Genomic DNA, 16,580 nt, shown 5'->3' with positions numbered 1-16,580 from the left:
GTAACTGACAGCAAGCACAGCGTTGTGTCAGTACAGAGCCTGCTGTCAGTCTCTGCCGGGGTGCGGTTACATCCACTGCTGACTATGTACTGAACAGTGACTGAAGCCGCACCAACCACAGCCTTATGACTGAAAGCCATAGGCTCCTGGGAGGAATAAAGTTTATTTCTTTGTCGCTCCATTGGGAGACCCAGACAATTGGGTGTATAGCTTCTGCCTCCGGAGGCCACACAAAGTATTACACTTTAAAAAGTGTAACCCCTCCCCTCTGCCTATACACCCCCCCGTGCATCACGGGCTCCTCAGTTTTTATGCTTTGTGTTGAAGGAGGCACACATTCACTCATGCTCCCATTTTAGTCAGCAGCAGCTGCTGATTGTATCGGATGGAAGAAAAGAGGGCCCCTAACAGGGCCCCCGGCATGCTCCCTTCTCACCCCACTGAGTCGGCGGTGTTGTTAAGGTTGAGGTACCCATTGCGGGTACAAAGGCTGGAGCCACATGCCGTTTTCCTTCCCCATCCCTTAGGGGCTCTGGGAGAAGTGGGATCCTAACCGGTCATCCAGGCACTGGGACCGGGCTCCCTCCGCAGCCCCTGTGGGATTCTGACGGACAGGAGACTGAGTATCATCAGGGACAGGACCCTGCATCTACAGGTACTCTGTGTCCCCTTGGGGACGGTGCATGGAGCACTTTGGCCTCAGACGCTGCAGCGGCTGCTGTGTTGGTATGACGACCGGGACTACTGCGCCGAGCGCGCCTGCTTCCCGGCCGCGGTTTTAAATTTAGTCCCCGGCTTTTGCGGCCTAGTGCCTTAAACTCCCGCCCCCGGGCCTGCCAGTCAGGGGTAAGGGCGGGACGGTCGGCCTGACGCCGACAGTGAGGGCTGGAGCACACTTAGGTGTCCTCCTCCCCCCTCACTAATCACTCTGGGGCACCAGATTCCCGCAGTTTTTTTAGTTACGCCCACGGCTCCCTCCTCCCCTGTGAACGCCGACAGCCATGTTTTAAGCACATATTGCCGGTGGAGGACTTCTGGCTGCAGCTCTGGGAGACCCGAGGCAGGGAATCTGGTGGCCACACACCGCTTGAGCGGTCGGTAAGCCACACCGGTCACCCGGTGCTGGTCCCCCTAGGGTGCCGAACTGTATATATATATATATATATATATATATATATATATATATATATATATATATATATATATATATTATATATTATATATATATTATATATATATTATATATATATTATATATATATTATATATATATTATATATAATATATATATATATATTATATATAATATAATATATATATATATATAATATAATATATATATTATATTTGTATACATTTTCTCGGTTCGGCTGTACTGTTAGCTTTTGGCTATATACCCTCAGTGATCACTCTCCTGGGAGACAACAGCATGTCGTTGACAAGGAGCAAGGGTGCCAAGGCACAGGGTTATTTTGCAACCTGTACCTCTTGTGCGGCTATGCTACCTGCAGGTTCCACCTACCCTCACTGTGAGCAATGCTCGGGCCCTATGGCACTCGCTCAGCCGGAGCCTGGGGCATTGGTGGGACCCTCGGCCCAGGTAGAACCGCCGGCTTCCCCTGTCCAGGTGGCAGGGACAGAGTTTGCAGTTTTAGCTGAGAAACTCTCTGAGTAACTTTCACAATCCATGGCTCAGTCTATGGACAAATGGTCTGCTAAGATACTAGAGGCCTTGCAGTCCAGACCGGCCCTTACACAGGCCCCGGGCACTGCGGGATCGCCCCCAGGCCCCTCTCGGTCTGCGACGAAGCGTGCTCCTGGGGTGGCCTCTAGTTATTACGTGGAGGACTCCGGCACGGACCGCAGTCCCAGACCGGCTAAGCGGGCTCGCTTAGAATCTTCCCCGACTTCATCACGCTGTTCGGGGTCTCAGCTTGAGGACTCTCTGGAGGATGAGGCGGAGGTTGCAGCCCAGGACTCTGACCCTGACGTTGCTCTCAATCTTGATACACCTGAAGGGGACGCCATAGTAAATGACCTTATAGCGTCCATCAACCAGGTGCTAGATCTTTCTCCTCCAACTCCACTTGTAGAGGAGTCGGCTTCACAGCAGGAGAAACACCAGTTTAGGTTTCCCAAACGTACTCGGAGTGCTTTCTTCGATCACTCTAACTTCAGAGATGCTGTCCAGAAGCACAGAGCTTTTCCGGACAAGCGCTTTACTAAACGCCTTAATGACACACGTTACCCCTTCCCCTCTGACGTAGTTAAGGGTTGGGCTCAATGTCCCAAGGTGGATCTCCAGTCTCTAGACTGGCGGCCAGATCCGTAGTAGCAGTGGCTGACGGTTCATCGCTCAAGGATGCCACGGACAGGCAGATAGAGCTCCTAATGAAATCCATCTATGAAGCCATAGGCGCGTCCTTTGCCCCAGCCTTTGCAGCAGTGTGGGCACTCCAGGCTATCTCAGCTTGTCTGTCTGAGATTAATGCGGTCACCCGTACCTCTGCTCCGCAAGTAGCGTCTTTGACTTCTCAGGCGTCGGTATTTTCATCCTACGCCATGAATGCTGTCCTGGACTCGGCTAGCCGTACAGCCGTAGCATCCGCCAATTCGGTGCCAGTCCGCAGGGCCATGTGGCTACGCAAATGGAAGGCAGACTCTGCTTCCAAGAAGTTCTTGACCGGTTTGCCTTTTTGTGGCGACCGATTGTTTGGCGAGCAATTGGATGAAATTATTAAGCAATCCAAGGGAAAGGACTCGTCCTTACCCCAGCCCAAACCAAAGAGACCTCCGCAACGAAAAATTCAAGCGAGGTTTCGGTCCTTTCGGCCCTCAGCCAGATCCCAATCCTCCTCGTCCAACAGGCCACAGAAGAGCCAGAGGAACTCTTCTGCATGGCGGTCTAAGTCACGTCCTCCAAAGACCGCCGGAGGCACAGTCTCCAAGGCGGCCTCCTCATGACTTTCGGCCTCCCCAAATCGCATCCTCGGTCGGTGGCAGGCTCTCCCGCTTTTGCGACGCCTGGTGGCCACATGTCCAAGACCGATGGGTGAGAGACATTCTGTCTCACGGTTACAGGATAGAGTTCAGCTCTCGTCCTCCGACTCGTTTTTTCAGAACATCTCCGCCCCCCGAGCGAACCGTTGCACTTTTTCAGGCGGTGGACACTCTGAAGACAGAAGGAGTTGTGATCCCCGTTCCCCTTCAGGAACGTGGTCGCGGTTTTTACTCCAACCTGTTCGTGGTGCCAAAAAAGGACGGTTCATTCCGTCCCGTTTTGGACCTCAAATTGCTCAACAGACATGTGAGAACCAGGCGGTTTCGCATGGAATCCCTCCGCTCTGTCATCGCTTCGATGTCCCAAGGAGACTTCCTAGCATCAATCGACATCAGGGATGCCTATCTCCATGTGCCGATCGCACCAGAGCATCAACGCTTCCTGCGTTTCGCCATTGGGGACGAACACCTTCAGTTTGTGGCACTGCCTTTCGGCCTGGCGACAGCCCCACGGGTCTTCACCAAGGTCATGGCATCCGTTGTGGCAGTCCTACACTCTCAGGGCCACTCGGTGATCCCGTACTTAGACGATCTCCTAGTCAAGGCACCCTCCCGGGTGGCATGTCAACACAGTCTGACCGTTGCTCTGGAGACTCTCCAGAGGTTCGGGTGGATCATCAATTTCCCAAAGTCAAAATTGACTCCGACCCAATCACTGACTTACCTCGGGATGGAGTTTCATACTCTCTCAGCGATAGTCAAGCTACCGCTGGACAAACAGCGTTCGCTGCAAACAGGGGTGCAATCTCTCCTTCGGGCCCAGTCACACCCCTTGAGGCGCCTCATGCACTTCCTGAGGAAGATGGTGGCAGCAATGGAGGCAGTTCCCTTTGCGCAGTTTCATCTGCGTCCACTCCAATGGGACATTCTCCGCAAATGGGACAGGAGGTCGACGTCCCTAGACAGGAACGTCTGTCTTTCTCTGGCAGCCAAGACCTCTCTTCAGTGGTGGCTTCTTCCCACTTCTCTGTCGAAGGGAAAATCTTTCCTGCCCCCATCCTGGGCTGTGGTCACGACGGACGCGAGTCTGTCAGGGTGGGGAGCGGTTTTTCTCCACCACAAGGCTCAGGGAACCTGGACTCCGACAGAGTCCTCCCTTCAGATCAATGTTCTGGAGATAAGGGCAGTGTATCTAGCCCTAAAGGCGTTCCATCGGTGGCTGGAGGGCAGGCAGATCCGCATACAGTCGGACAACGCCACGGCGGTCGCGTACATCAACCACCAGGGCGGCACTCGCAGTCGTCAAGCCTTCCAAGAAGTTCGGCGGATTCTGCTGTGGGCGGAGGCCACAGCCTCCACCATCTCCGCGGTTCACATCCCGGGCGTAGAAAACTGGGAAGCAGACTTTCTCAGTCGCCAGGGCATGGACGCAGGGGAATGGTCTCTTCACTCGGACGTGTTTCAAGAGATCGGTTGCCGCTGGGGAACGCCGGACGTCGATCTCATGGCGTCTCGGCACAACAACAAAGTCCCGGCATTCATGGCACGGTCTCAGGATCACAGAGCTCTGGCGGCGGACGCCTTAGTTCAGGATTGGTCGCAATTTCGACTGCCTTATGTATTTCCTCCTCTGGCAATGCTGCCCAGAGTGTTGCGCAAGATCAGGTCCGACTGCCGCCGCGCCATCCTCGTCGCTCCAGACTGGCCGAGGAGGTCGTGGTACCCGGACCTGTGGCACCTCACGGTGGGTCAACCGTGGGCGCTCCCAGACTGACCAGACTTGCTGTCTCAAGGGCCGTTTTTCCATCTGAATTCTGCGGCCCTCAACCTGACTGTGTGGCCATTGAGTCCTGGCTCCTAGCGTCCTCAGGGTTATCTCAAGAGGTCATTGCCACTATGAGACAGGCCAGGAAACCAACGTCCGCCAAGATCTATCACAGGGCTTGGAGGATCTTCTTAGCCTGGTGCTCTGATAAGGGGTTTACCCCCTGGCCGTTTGCCTTACCCACTTTTCTTTCCTTCCTTCAATCCGGAATGGACAAGGGTTTGTCTCTCGGCTCTCTCAAGGGACAAGTATCGGCGCTTTCCGTGTTTTTTCAAAAGCGTCTAGCCAGGCTTCCGCAGGTCCGCACGTTCCTGCAGGGAGTTTGCCACATAGTCCCACCTTACAAGCGGCCGCTGGAACCCTGGGATCTCAACAGGGTTCTACGGGCTCTTCAGAAACCACCTTTTGAGCCGCTGCGGGATGTCTCTCTATCACGTCTTTCGCAGAAGGTGGCATTTCTAGTGGCAGTTACATCACTCCAAAGAGTGTCAGAGCTTGCAGAGCTGTCATGCAAAGCCCCCTTCCTGGTTTTTCACCAGGATAAGGTGGTTCTGCGTCCGGTCCCAGACTTTCTCCCTAAGGTGGTGTCCCCTTTTCATCTCAATCAGGATATCTCCTTACCTTCATTTTGCCCTCATCCAATTCACCAATGTGAAAAGGATTTGCATTTGTTAGATCTAGTGAGAGCACTCCGGATCTACGTGTCTCGCACGGCGCCACTGCGCCGTTCTGATGCGCTCTTTGTCCTTGTCGCTGGCCAGCGTAAGGGGTCGCAGGCTTCCAAGTCAACCTTGGCTCGGTGGATCAAGGAACCGATTTTTGAAGCCTACCGTTCTTCTGGGCTTCCGATTCCTTCAGGGCGGAAAGCCCATTCTACCAGAGCCGTAGGGGCGTCTTGGGCATTGAGGCACCGGGCTACGGCTCAGCAGGTGTCAGGCGGCTACCTGGTCTAGTCTGCACACTTTCACGAAACACTATCAGGTGCATACCTATGCTTCGGCGGATGCCAGTCTAGGTAGGCGAGTCCTTCAGGCGGCGGTTGCCCACCTGTAAGAGGGGGCCGTTGTCGGCTCTTTTTATCCGGGTATTCTTTTACCCACCCAGGGACTGCTTTGGGACGTCCCAATTGTCTGGGTCTCCCAATGGAGCGACAAAGAAGAAGGGAATTTTGTTTACTTACCGTAAATTCCTTTTCTTCTAGCTCCTATTGGGAGACCCAGCACCCGCCCCTGTTCCCTTAGGGCTGTTTGTTCTTTTGTGTACACATGTTGTTCATGTTGAATTGTTCTTTTGGTTCATGGTTTTCAGTTCTCCGAACATCCTTCGGATTGAATTTACCTTAGACCAATTTATATAAGTTTCATCCTTCCTGCTTTTGCACCAAAACTGAGGAGCCCGTGATGCACGGGGGGGTGTATAGGCAGAGGGGAGGGGTTACACTTTTTAAAGTGTAATACTTTGTGTGGCCTCCGGAGGCAGAAGCTATACACCCAATTGTCTGGGTCTCCCAATAGGAGCTAGAAGAAAAGGAATTTACGGTAAGTAAACAAAATTCCCTTCTTTCTTCCTGCAGCAGTCTCCCTGTCAGATCGCTATTATCCTGCAGATCTACGTCACATCTGCAGGTGAATAAAGTTCCCTTTAAAACTCCTGTAGACGATAGAGAACTGTGTGAAGAAAGATGGGTTAGCTGGCAGATATCTATCCTGCCTCTTCCATACACGTTAAATTGTCAGCTGAGCACTCTTGTGATCTCTGAGCGAGCCGCTGACACTCATCTCGCTGAGTGCTGAAAGATCGCCAGTCCAAAGTCAGTCAGCCCTGACCTCTGCCTACATCATCTCTGTGGGAAAAGTCGGGAGGCTTCATATACATTAGACTGTCGGGTGAGCCTGGGTTTGGCCAACATTTGTCAACTTTCCAAAAATTGGTCTAAAAGTTCCCATACACATTAGACTAAGAAACGTTACGGCTTAAATTCCTACATTTGAATGAGCCTCTGTGTAGCACTGTACTTACCCTTTAGCTTCAAGAATAGAAACTATAAAATCCCAGTTTAAAAGTAATGTCACCAGGTTTTTACCACCTAATCTGAGAGCAGCATAACATAGGGGCAGAGATCCTGATTCCAGCGGTGTGTCACTTACTGGGCTGCTTAGTGTAGTCTTGATAAAGTCACTGTTTAATTAGCAAGAGATTATCATTAGAGGACTACTTGTCGTGCTACCAGTTAGTCCAGCAGATTCATGAGCTCTGTATAACTGCTAGATCTGCAGCAGAGAAAACATTGATTTTATCAAAATGACAGCAAACAGCTCAGTGAGTGACACATCACTGGAATCTGGGTCTTTGTCTCTACATTATGCTGCTCTCAGATGGGGGAGCAAAAACCCGGTGACAGATTCCCTTTAAGTGCATAAAATAGTTCATGATTTGTGGATCATATGTAGTAGCTCAGCTTTACAGAGATGACCTTTGTCTAATTAATAAATGTAAGTAAATAGCCGTTAACTCTTCTTACTTAACTAAATAATGTTCAAAATTGATCAAAGAACATAGTTTTACTAATGTAGACCTTCATCTCACATGTGGAGGAACTTTGGGTTTCCCATGTGTTTCAAGGGGCCGGACACAGGCAAACATTACATTATACCTGCCTGCATATTATCTTTGTGTTTATAGTGGGAAACTAAAGCCATCCTGAAAAGTGAGCCTTTGGTGTTGGATGGTGGCTATGAAAATTGGCTTTTTTGCTATCCAATGTACACCACAAATGGGAAAGTATCTGTGCCTAGAAGAAACAAAGATGAAAATGCGGTCCTATCATGTAAGTGCAGTTCATCTCAAACATTTCAGTGTTTTTAAGTGTCATTTCCCTTTACTTATAGATCTGTATGTCTGACATATTTACATTTGTAAACCAATGGGAATTAAGGCTTAAGGCCCCGTCACACACAGAGATAAATCTTTGGCAGATCTGTGGTTGCAGTGAAATCATAGACATATTGTTCCATTTGTACACAGCCACAAACCTGGCACTGATTGTCCACAATTTCACTGCAACCACAGATCTGCCACAGATTTATCTCTGTGTGTAAAGTGGCCTTTATTATACTCTTGAATTGTTGTTACAAACCAGGGTTGTTTCCTAATCTGCTGCTATGCTATGTTTCTCACTTGTGGAAAGTCTGCTGCATATTACACATAGTATCACTGTCGTTCTTAAGCTATGTTCACACTAGAAAAATTATTTTTCTTAAGGAATTTCTTGAGAGTGAAGGATTAGCGCACCTGCGTTAAAAAACGCACCAATAACGCAGGTGCGTTTTTCGTGCGTTTTTCATGCGTTTTCGGTGCGTTTTCTTTCATGTTGGTCCCTGCGTTTTTTAATGCCTTTACAGCAATAAAGCACATTGAAAATAAAAAAAAAATAGATAATACAGAGATAGATATATGATAGAGGGATAGATAGATAGATATAGATATTTAGGGGAATAGATAGAGTATAGAGGGATAGATATAGATAATAGAGGGATATAGATAGATAATAGATATTTAGGGGTATAGATAGATAATAGATAGATAGATAATAGATAGATAATAGATAGCTATTTAGGGGTATAGATAGAGGGATAGATAGAGGGATAGATAGAGGGATAGATGATAGATCGACAGAAGGATAGATAATATAGAAAGCTGGACAGATAATATTGAAAGATAGATAATAGATAGATATAGATAGATATTTAGGGGTATAGATAGATAATATAGATAGAGGAATAGATAGATAGATAATAGATATTTAGGGGATAGATAGATAAATAGATAGATAGATAGATAGATAATGGATGGATGGATAGAGGGATGGATGGATGGATGAATAGATAGAGGGATAGATAGAGGGATGGATAGGGATGGATAGGGATAGATAGGGATAGATAGGGATAGAACAAAAGTGGCAAAAAGCTCCTGAACTTATGTAAAAGTTTAGGTCTTCATATTCTTAATGGACGTACAAAGGGAGACTCACTGGGAAGATACACACTAAACTCCCATGTAGGAAGGAGTGTAGTAGACTACGCCATTACAGATATGGACCCGGCAAATATTAGCGCCTTCATAGTCACCCCACAAACGCACCTGTCAGACCACAGCCAACTTCTCCTGTACATGAAATCTACAGAGAAACCATCCACACAAAAGCCACAGCAGAGCAGCCTCTACAACCGACCTCCATCCTATAAATGGTCCAAGACGTCAGAAATAAAATATAAAGAGGCTCCCAACAGACCGGAATTACAGGAGATGCTCCACAACTTCTACAGCTACAAGTACAAGTCAAACCCAGAAGGAGTGAATCAAGCTGCAAAAGACCTCAACAAAATATTCCACACCATTGCCAAATTGTCCGACCTCAAACAAGTCAACTACAAGAGGCCAAAAGAAAAGCAGATCAATGGTTGGTTTGACAAAGAGTGTAAAGCCGTTCGAAAGACCCTGAGAACAGCCTCAAACAATAAACACAGAGACCCCAACAACCCAGACCTGAGGGAAGCCTATGACACCATACAAAAGCAGTACAAAACCATCCTCAGGAGGAAGAAGCAGAGCTACATCTCTACCAAACTTAGCCAACTCCAAGACGCCCTCCAAGACATCTCCTTCTGGGAAATATGGAACCACATGGACACAAAGAGCAAGAAAAAGAATGACACCCATATCCAAAATGGCAACATCTGGCTCCAGTACTTCAGAGACCTCTACAAAGACATCCCAAAAGAAGGACTTAGCCAAGAGCAGGAAAACATAACATCAAAACTAAAGGCAATGGAAGAGAAAATCAAAAACTTCCAAAACCCACTGGACACACCAATTACATTACAGGAAGTTGCAGAGAAAATCCCTTCCATAAAGTGTAAAAAATCTAGTGGTCTGGATGGAATCCCCCCAGAGATGCTGAAGTACAGCCCACCAGAAATTCAAGCTGCAATGGTTAAACTGTTCAACATTGTGCTGAGTGCTGGTTACTTCCCTCGTACCTGGAACCAAGGACTCATTACACCGATCCACAAGAGTGGGGACAGGTATGACCCTGCCAACTACAGAGGCATATGTGTCAGCAGTAACTTGGGAAAACTGTTCAACAGCATCCTAAACAAAAGGATCATCAGTTTCCTTACCGAGCACAATGTCCTGAGCAAAAGCCAAGCAGGGTTCGTGCCAAACCACCGCACCACGGACCACATCTACACCCTGCACAGTCTCATTCAGAACCACGTCCACAATACAAAGCATGGGAAGATATACGCCTGCTTTGTAGACTTTAAAAAGGCCTTTGACTCAGTGTGGCACCCGGGCTTGTTCTTGAAACTGCTGGAAAGCGGAATAGGAGGAAAGACCTACGATGTAATCAAAAGCTCCTACACCGAGAACCTCTGCAGTGTGAGTGTGAACGGTAGAAGAACGGCTTATTTCCAGCAGAGCCGAGGAGTCAGACAGGGCTGCAGCCTAAGTCCAACGCTCTTCAATATTTACATCAATGAGCTGGCTACTGCTCTAGAATCTTCAACTGCTCCAGGTCTCACACTCCATGACGCCCAGGTGAAATTCTTGCTCTATGCAGATGACCTACTGCTGGTGTCACCAACCGAGAAAGGTCTCCAAGACAACCTACAAATTTTGGAGAAATTCAGCTCCACATGAGCACTACCGATCAATCTAAAGAAAACCAACATCATGGTGTTCCAGAAGAGAAAAAGAAGATTTGACCAGCATCCTTCATTTGTCGTAAACGGCTGCACTCTAACAGGAACAGACAAATACACCTACTTGGGCCTGGAAATTCACCAGTCAGGGAGCTTCAAACAAGCCATAGAGACCCTGAAAAACAAGGCCTGCAAAACCTTTTATGCCATCCGAAGGAAATTGTATCATCTGAAGCCACCAGTGAGGGTCTGGCTAAAAATCTTCGATTCCATCATCGCCCCAATCCTCCTGTACGGCAGCGAAGTCTGGGGCCCTCACACTTACCCAGATTGGTCAAGGTGGGATTCCAGCCCAACAGAAATATTCCACCTGGAATTCTGTAAGCACCTTCTCCAGGTCCATCGAAGCACCTCCAACAGTGCCTGTCGAGCTGAGCTGGGCAGATTCCCTCTACACCTAGCAGCTCTGAAGAGGTCACTATCATTTCAGGCTCACCTACAGAGTAGCAATCCAAGCTCCCATCACCACAAAGCTCTGATATATATACGTGGGCCAGATGAACCAGGACCCCTGGCACAGCTCTCCCAAACCCAACTGGACAAAATAACCAATCACAGCAGCCTGACAAGAACCAGAATCAGGAAGATGGTGGACGAGGGCCAGGAGAGGTATGTCAGTGACTGGAGGACCGACATCAACACCTCACAGAAACTGACCACGTACCAGAGACTACAGAGAGACTACAGACTGGCCCCATATCTGGAGAAACTCCCGGATCCCAGAGACCGCAGCACCCTGAGCCGATATAGACTCAGTGCCCACAGTCTAGCCATCGAATCCGGCCGACGCAGAGCTACAAGCCCAAGGAGGACAGACTGTGCCAACACTGTGACCTGGAGGCCCTGGAGGAGGAAACCCACTTCCTGCTACACTGCACCAAGTACTCAGCAGTGAGGGACACTCACTTCAGGAGACTCTCCCATCTCTTCCCGGATTTCAGCTCCATGAAGGAGGAAGAGAAAATATATATCCTGCTGGGGGAAGAAGAGAGCGCAGTGGAGATAGCAGCGCGGTATGTGAGCGAATGTCATAGACTTCGAGAAAGAGAACTATGATAAGTCATGGACTTCCATAGCCCCCCATCCCAGATGTGGCCCCCCCAATCCCCACCCTGGATATGCCCCATCCACCGTTACCACAGTCCCCACCCTGGATATGCCCCATCATAAGCCATGGACTTCCATAGCCCCCATCCTAGAAGTGCCCCCACAGTCCCCACCCTGGATGTGCCCCATCCATCCTTCCTACAGTCCCCACCCACCATCCCCACTGCCCCAGTCCCTAATGTACACTTGCTTTGGCAAAACTAATTTGTATTTGGTCCTGCCAATAAAGCTTATTTGATTTGATTTGATTTGATAGAGGGATAGATAGAGGGATAGCTAGATAGAGGGATAGCTAGATAGAGGGATAGCTAGATAGAGGGATAGCTAGATAGAGGGATAGCTAGATAGAGGGATAGCTAGATGGAGGGATAGCTAGATGGAGGGATAGATAGATGGAGGGATAGATAGATAGAGGGATAGATAGAGGGATAGATAGATAGAGGGATAGATAGATAGAGGGATAGATAGAGGGATAGATAGATAGAGGGATAGATAGATAGAGGGATAGATAGATAGAGGGATAGATAGATAGAGGGATAGATAGATAGAGGGATAGATAGAGGGATAGATAGAGGGATAGATAGAGGGATAGATAGAGGGATAGATAGAGGGATAGATAGAGGGATAGATAGATAGAGGGATAGATAGATAGAGGGATAGATAGAGGGATAGATAGAGGGATAGATAGAGGGATAGATAGAGGGATAGATAGAGGGATAGATAGAGGGATAGATAGAGGGATAGATAGAGGGATAGATAGAGGGATAGATAGAGGGATAGATAGAGGGATAGATAGAGGGATAGATAGAGGGATAGATAGAGGGATAGATAGATAGAGGGATAGATAGATAGAGGGATAGATAGATGGAGGGATAGATAGATGGAGGGATAGATAGATGGAGGGATAGATAGATAGATACATGGAGGGATAGATAGATAGATACATGGAGGGATAGATAGATAGATACATGGAGGGATAGATAGATAGATAGATACATGGAGGGATAGATGGATAGATTGATAGAGGGATGGATAGATAGACAGATAGATATTCCAGCTTTATTTATGATGTTTCCCCCCACACACTGCACTTCTCGCGGCCGGTAGTGTGTTCACATTACCGGCCGTGAGAAATGTCCTGTAGTTACCCGCAGCCTCGCTCAGGAGCCGCATTCAGCACTCGCTCACTGACCCGTGGAGAACTGTCACACGCGGCTGGAGCAGGGCTGGAAGCGCCGGGGGACATCGCTGTGGATTACGTCGGAGCTGTGTCTGGGAGGGGTTAATACAGTGGAGAAAGAGGGGCTTTTTGTCTTTTATTCAAAATAAAGGATTTTTCGGTGTGTGTTTCTTTACTTTCACTTTCAGATTAGTGACGGCGTGTCATAGACGCTGCGATCACTAATCTTGGACTTAGCGGCAGCTATTAGTTGCCGTTAACTCCATATTACCTGGATTGCCCCAGCATCACGGCATCTGGAGGAGCCGGTAACACGCCGGGACTGTCGCATAATGGATGCGACAGTCCCGGGGCAGCTGTGGGCTGATATTCTCGGCTGCAGGAGGGGGAGGGGGCATTAACCCTGTCCCTCGCCCTCCCCAGCCTGAGAATACCGGGCCGCCGCTGTGTGTTTACCCGGCTGGAAGGTAAAAATACAGCGGAGCCCACGCTTTTTTTTTCTTTTTTCTCTTCTCCTTCCTCTTCCTGTCCTAGTGACATCACTTCTTTGCAAAACGCAGTGCAGAGAAGTACACTATGTCTTGAAAACGCGAAATAACGCGTGAATAACGCAGGAACAGAGCACATCACTTGCTACCTGCGTTATACCTGTGCTATTTCATGATTACATTACAGTCAATGGAGTGAAATAACGCAGTTAGCTGCAGAAAATAAGTGGCATGCTCATTCTTTTTCTTAAGAAAATCTACTGAAAGAATTTTCTTAAGAAAAAAACGCAGTGTGCGCACAGCTAATTTTTTTCCCCATAGGTTTTGCTGGGGAATGTCTTCAGAAAGGTTACAAGAATTTCTGAAGAAATTTCTGCAGCAAAAACGGACCAAAAACGCAGGTAAAAAACGCAGTGTGTGAACATAGCCTTATATTATTTCACAAAATGGCATTTACGCACTGCAGAGAATAATGCTTGTACATTCACCTGTACTGCGGATTCTAAATTTGGAGCAGGTCGGTTTATGTCGCTGAAATCACTGCCGATGTCACAAGTTGTATCATAAATGTGCGTATTTTCTGCAACAAAATCCTTATCTGTATTTACAGTGTCGTCTGACCTATTCCACCAAGATGGTTGTCATTTTGGTGATAGAAATATTGTTGCATGTAACATGTTTTTTCCTGTCTGAGTTAGGCTGCTTTCACACCTCCGTTTTTTCCTGTGCGGCACAATCCGGCTCTTTGCAGAAAAAACACAACCGTTTTTTGTTTGTTTTTTTTTGCCGCCGGTTGCGTTTTTCCGCATAGACTTACATTAGTGCTGTTTTGTGCCGCATGGGCTTGCGTTCGGTCCGGTTTTTGCCGGATACGGCAGATTTAGCCCATGTGGCGGCCGGATGGAACGTTGCCTGGCACGTTTTTTTGTCCGGCAAAAAAAAAAAACGCATCGCGACGCATCCTGCCGATGCGGCGCTTTTTCCTATGCATGCCTATGGATGCCGGATGCGGCAAAAAACGCATCCGGCCGCTGCATGCGGTTTTTTTGCACTGCGCATGCTCAGTAGCATGCCGCAACCGACAAATACCGGACGGGCCGCATGTAAAAACTTATGCAAAGGATGCGTTTTTTTCGCCGCATCCGTTGCATAGGTTTTAGAGCCGGATTTAGCCGCACTGCTAAAACTGGATGTGTGAAAGCAGCCTTAAAGGGAATCTGTCAGCAGGTTTTTACTATGGAATCTGCTAGCGGCATGATATAGCGGCAGAGACCCTGATTTAAGCGTTGTATCATTCACTGGACTTCTTGATGAAGTTTGATAGAATCCATGTTTTCTCTGCTACAGATCTAGCCGTGTTAAGAATGCTGAGCTGTGTATATCCCCACACACCACTGATTGGCAGCTTCCAGTGTACACTGTGCAATAATAGCAAGCTACCAGGTGGGGTTGGGGTTACACTGATTAGCTGGACTTTCTAGCATGTGACACCTAGTGTTAGTGATAATGTCCTGCTGATAAAACACTGATTTTACTGAAACTATAGTAATTTGCTGAGCAAGTGACACATCACTGGGATCAGTCTCTCTGCTCTTACATCATGCTGCACTCAGATTAATAAGCAAAACCCTGCTGACATTCCCTTTTTAAAAGAATCTGAATTAGTGAGAATAAACCATGGTTATTGGAGCAGCAAAACAGTAGCTGGCAATTGGCAAAAAGCAAACATTTTGTAATAGGTTGTCGAAAGTGGACAACTCTGTTAGTCCAATCTACACCATGTTATTGTTTTGTTTTTTTTTTGTTTTTGTTTTTTTGTGGCATAACTTTATTGAATTGTTTACTTCATTTGTGCTAGTGAATTTCAGCTATCCCTCTCTAGAAGAGCCACCACCTCCTCCTCCACCTGCTGTTCAGGCCGATCCTTCTCCAGTGCATACACCAGACGTACAAGATGGGGATAGAAAAGTCATTAAAGAAGAAAGCCTAGAAGAACCGATCAGTGTTAATCAGAAGGCAGAACCTGCAGCCCCGGTCCAACCATCCCAGCCAGCCAAGCTTATCCCACAGGTCTGCTCATGCATAGAATAAGTCCATGGGGCAACATTCACTATTGTTAATAGGATGCTATTGCTAGTTTGACCTTAGTATTAACACTCCCATTAGTCTGTCTTCCCACTATCCCATCACCTTAAGGTTGTGGAGTCGTTAAGCCAAGGTTCTGACTCCTGTTTTTTCCACGCTTTGACTCAGACTCCTTCATACATTGCCAATAATTAGTAATAACATATGATACTCACAGGGGTTTTCAATTAAAATTCTTGTAGGAGCATGAAGAAAACTAATATGAGGGACAAGAGAGGTGGTAACTGATGTCCTGCCACCACTAGAACTACCTGGTTGTTACTAGCTGATTGGTAGATAAAAAAAAGGGTCCTTAGATTGATAGAACATATTAAAGAACCCCGTCCCGATAGTTATGTACGTTATGATCTGGAAGGAGTTTCCGCAGAATGGAGATCTGTCTAAAGAGAACCAACCATCAGGATTGTCATATATAAAGTACAGTATTCACTATACCAGCACTAGGATGCTGAAAGTAAGCATAGCTTTTGTTCAGATTGGATGTCTTTATTTTCGTTTAATATTTCTTTATTATTTTCATGAAAAGTTATATAACAAAGCATGAATATAGATAATTTTGTAGTGCCCGGTTTTACAGAATATGAAAAAGTTGCAGTTTGATCTGGGCATTTAAATCTTATACAGCATATATTACAGTGAGATTTATCGTAGGTCTTACAAGAAAAATTCTTCATAACATCCTCAATGACCTCTTATCCCACGTATATATCAGTCGTTTATCCTTGTTCTATTTAATATATAGGTGGCAATATCATTCTGAATTTCTTTGTCGCTCCATTGGGAGACCCAGACAATTGGGTGTATAGCTTCTGCCTCCGGAGGCCACACAAAGTACTACACTTTTAAAAAAGTGTAACCCCTCCCCTCTGCCTATACACCCTCCCGTGGATCACGGGCTCCTCAGTTTTATGCTTTGTGTGGAAGGAGGCACACATCCACTCATGCATTCTCATACATAGTTATGTCGGATGGAAGAAAAGGGGACCCCGATGGGGTCCCCGGCATGTTCCCTTCTCACCCCACTATGTCGGCGGTGTTGTTAAGGTTGAGGTACCCATTGCGGGTACGGAG

General features: G+C 47.5%; 1 protein-coding gene across 1 annotated transcript in view; it reads left to right on the top strand.

Annotated features, from left to right (window-relative positions):
* USP8 (ubiquitin specific peptidase 8) overlaps positions 1-16,580 on the top strand; it is a 163,131-nt gene that overhangs the window by 71,960 nt on the left and 74,591 nt on the right. The window contains 2 exon segments of the mRNA XM_075345832.1: positions 7,507-7,651; positions 15,223-15,434. Coding sequence (XP_075201947.1) covers positions 7,507-7,651; positions 15,223-15,434 — 357 coding nt within the window.

The sequence above is a fragment of the Anomaloglossus baeobatrachus genome, chromosome 4 (assembly GCF_048569485.1).
Source record: "Anomaloglossus baeobatrachus isolate aAnoBae1 chromosome 4, aAnoBae1.hap1, whole genome shotgun sequence".
Taxonomy (NCBI): Eukaryota; Metazoa; Chordata; class Amphibia; order Anura; family Aromobatidae; genus Anomaloglossus; species Anomaloglossus baeobatrachus.
Note: the sequence above shows the minus strand (reverse complement) of the source record. Positions and strands in the feature narration are given on the sequence as shown.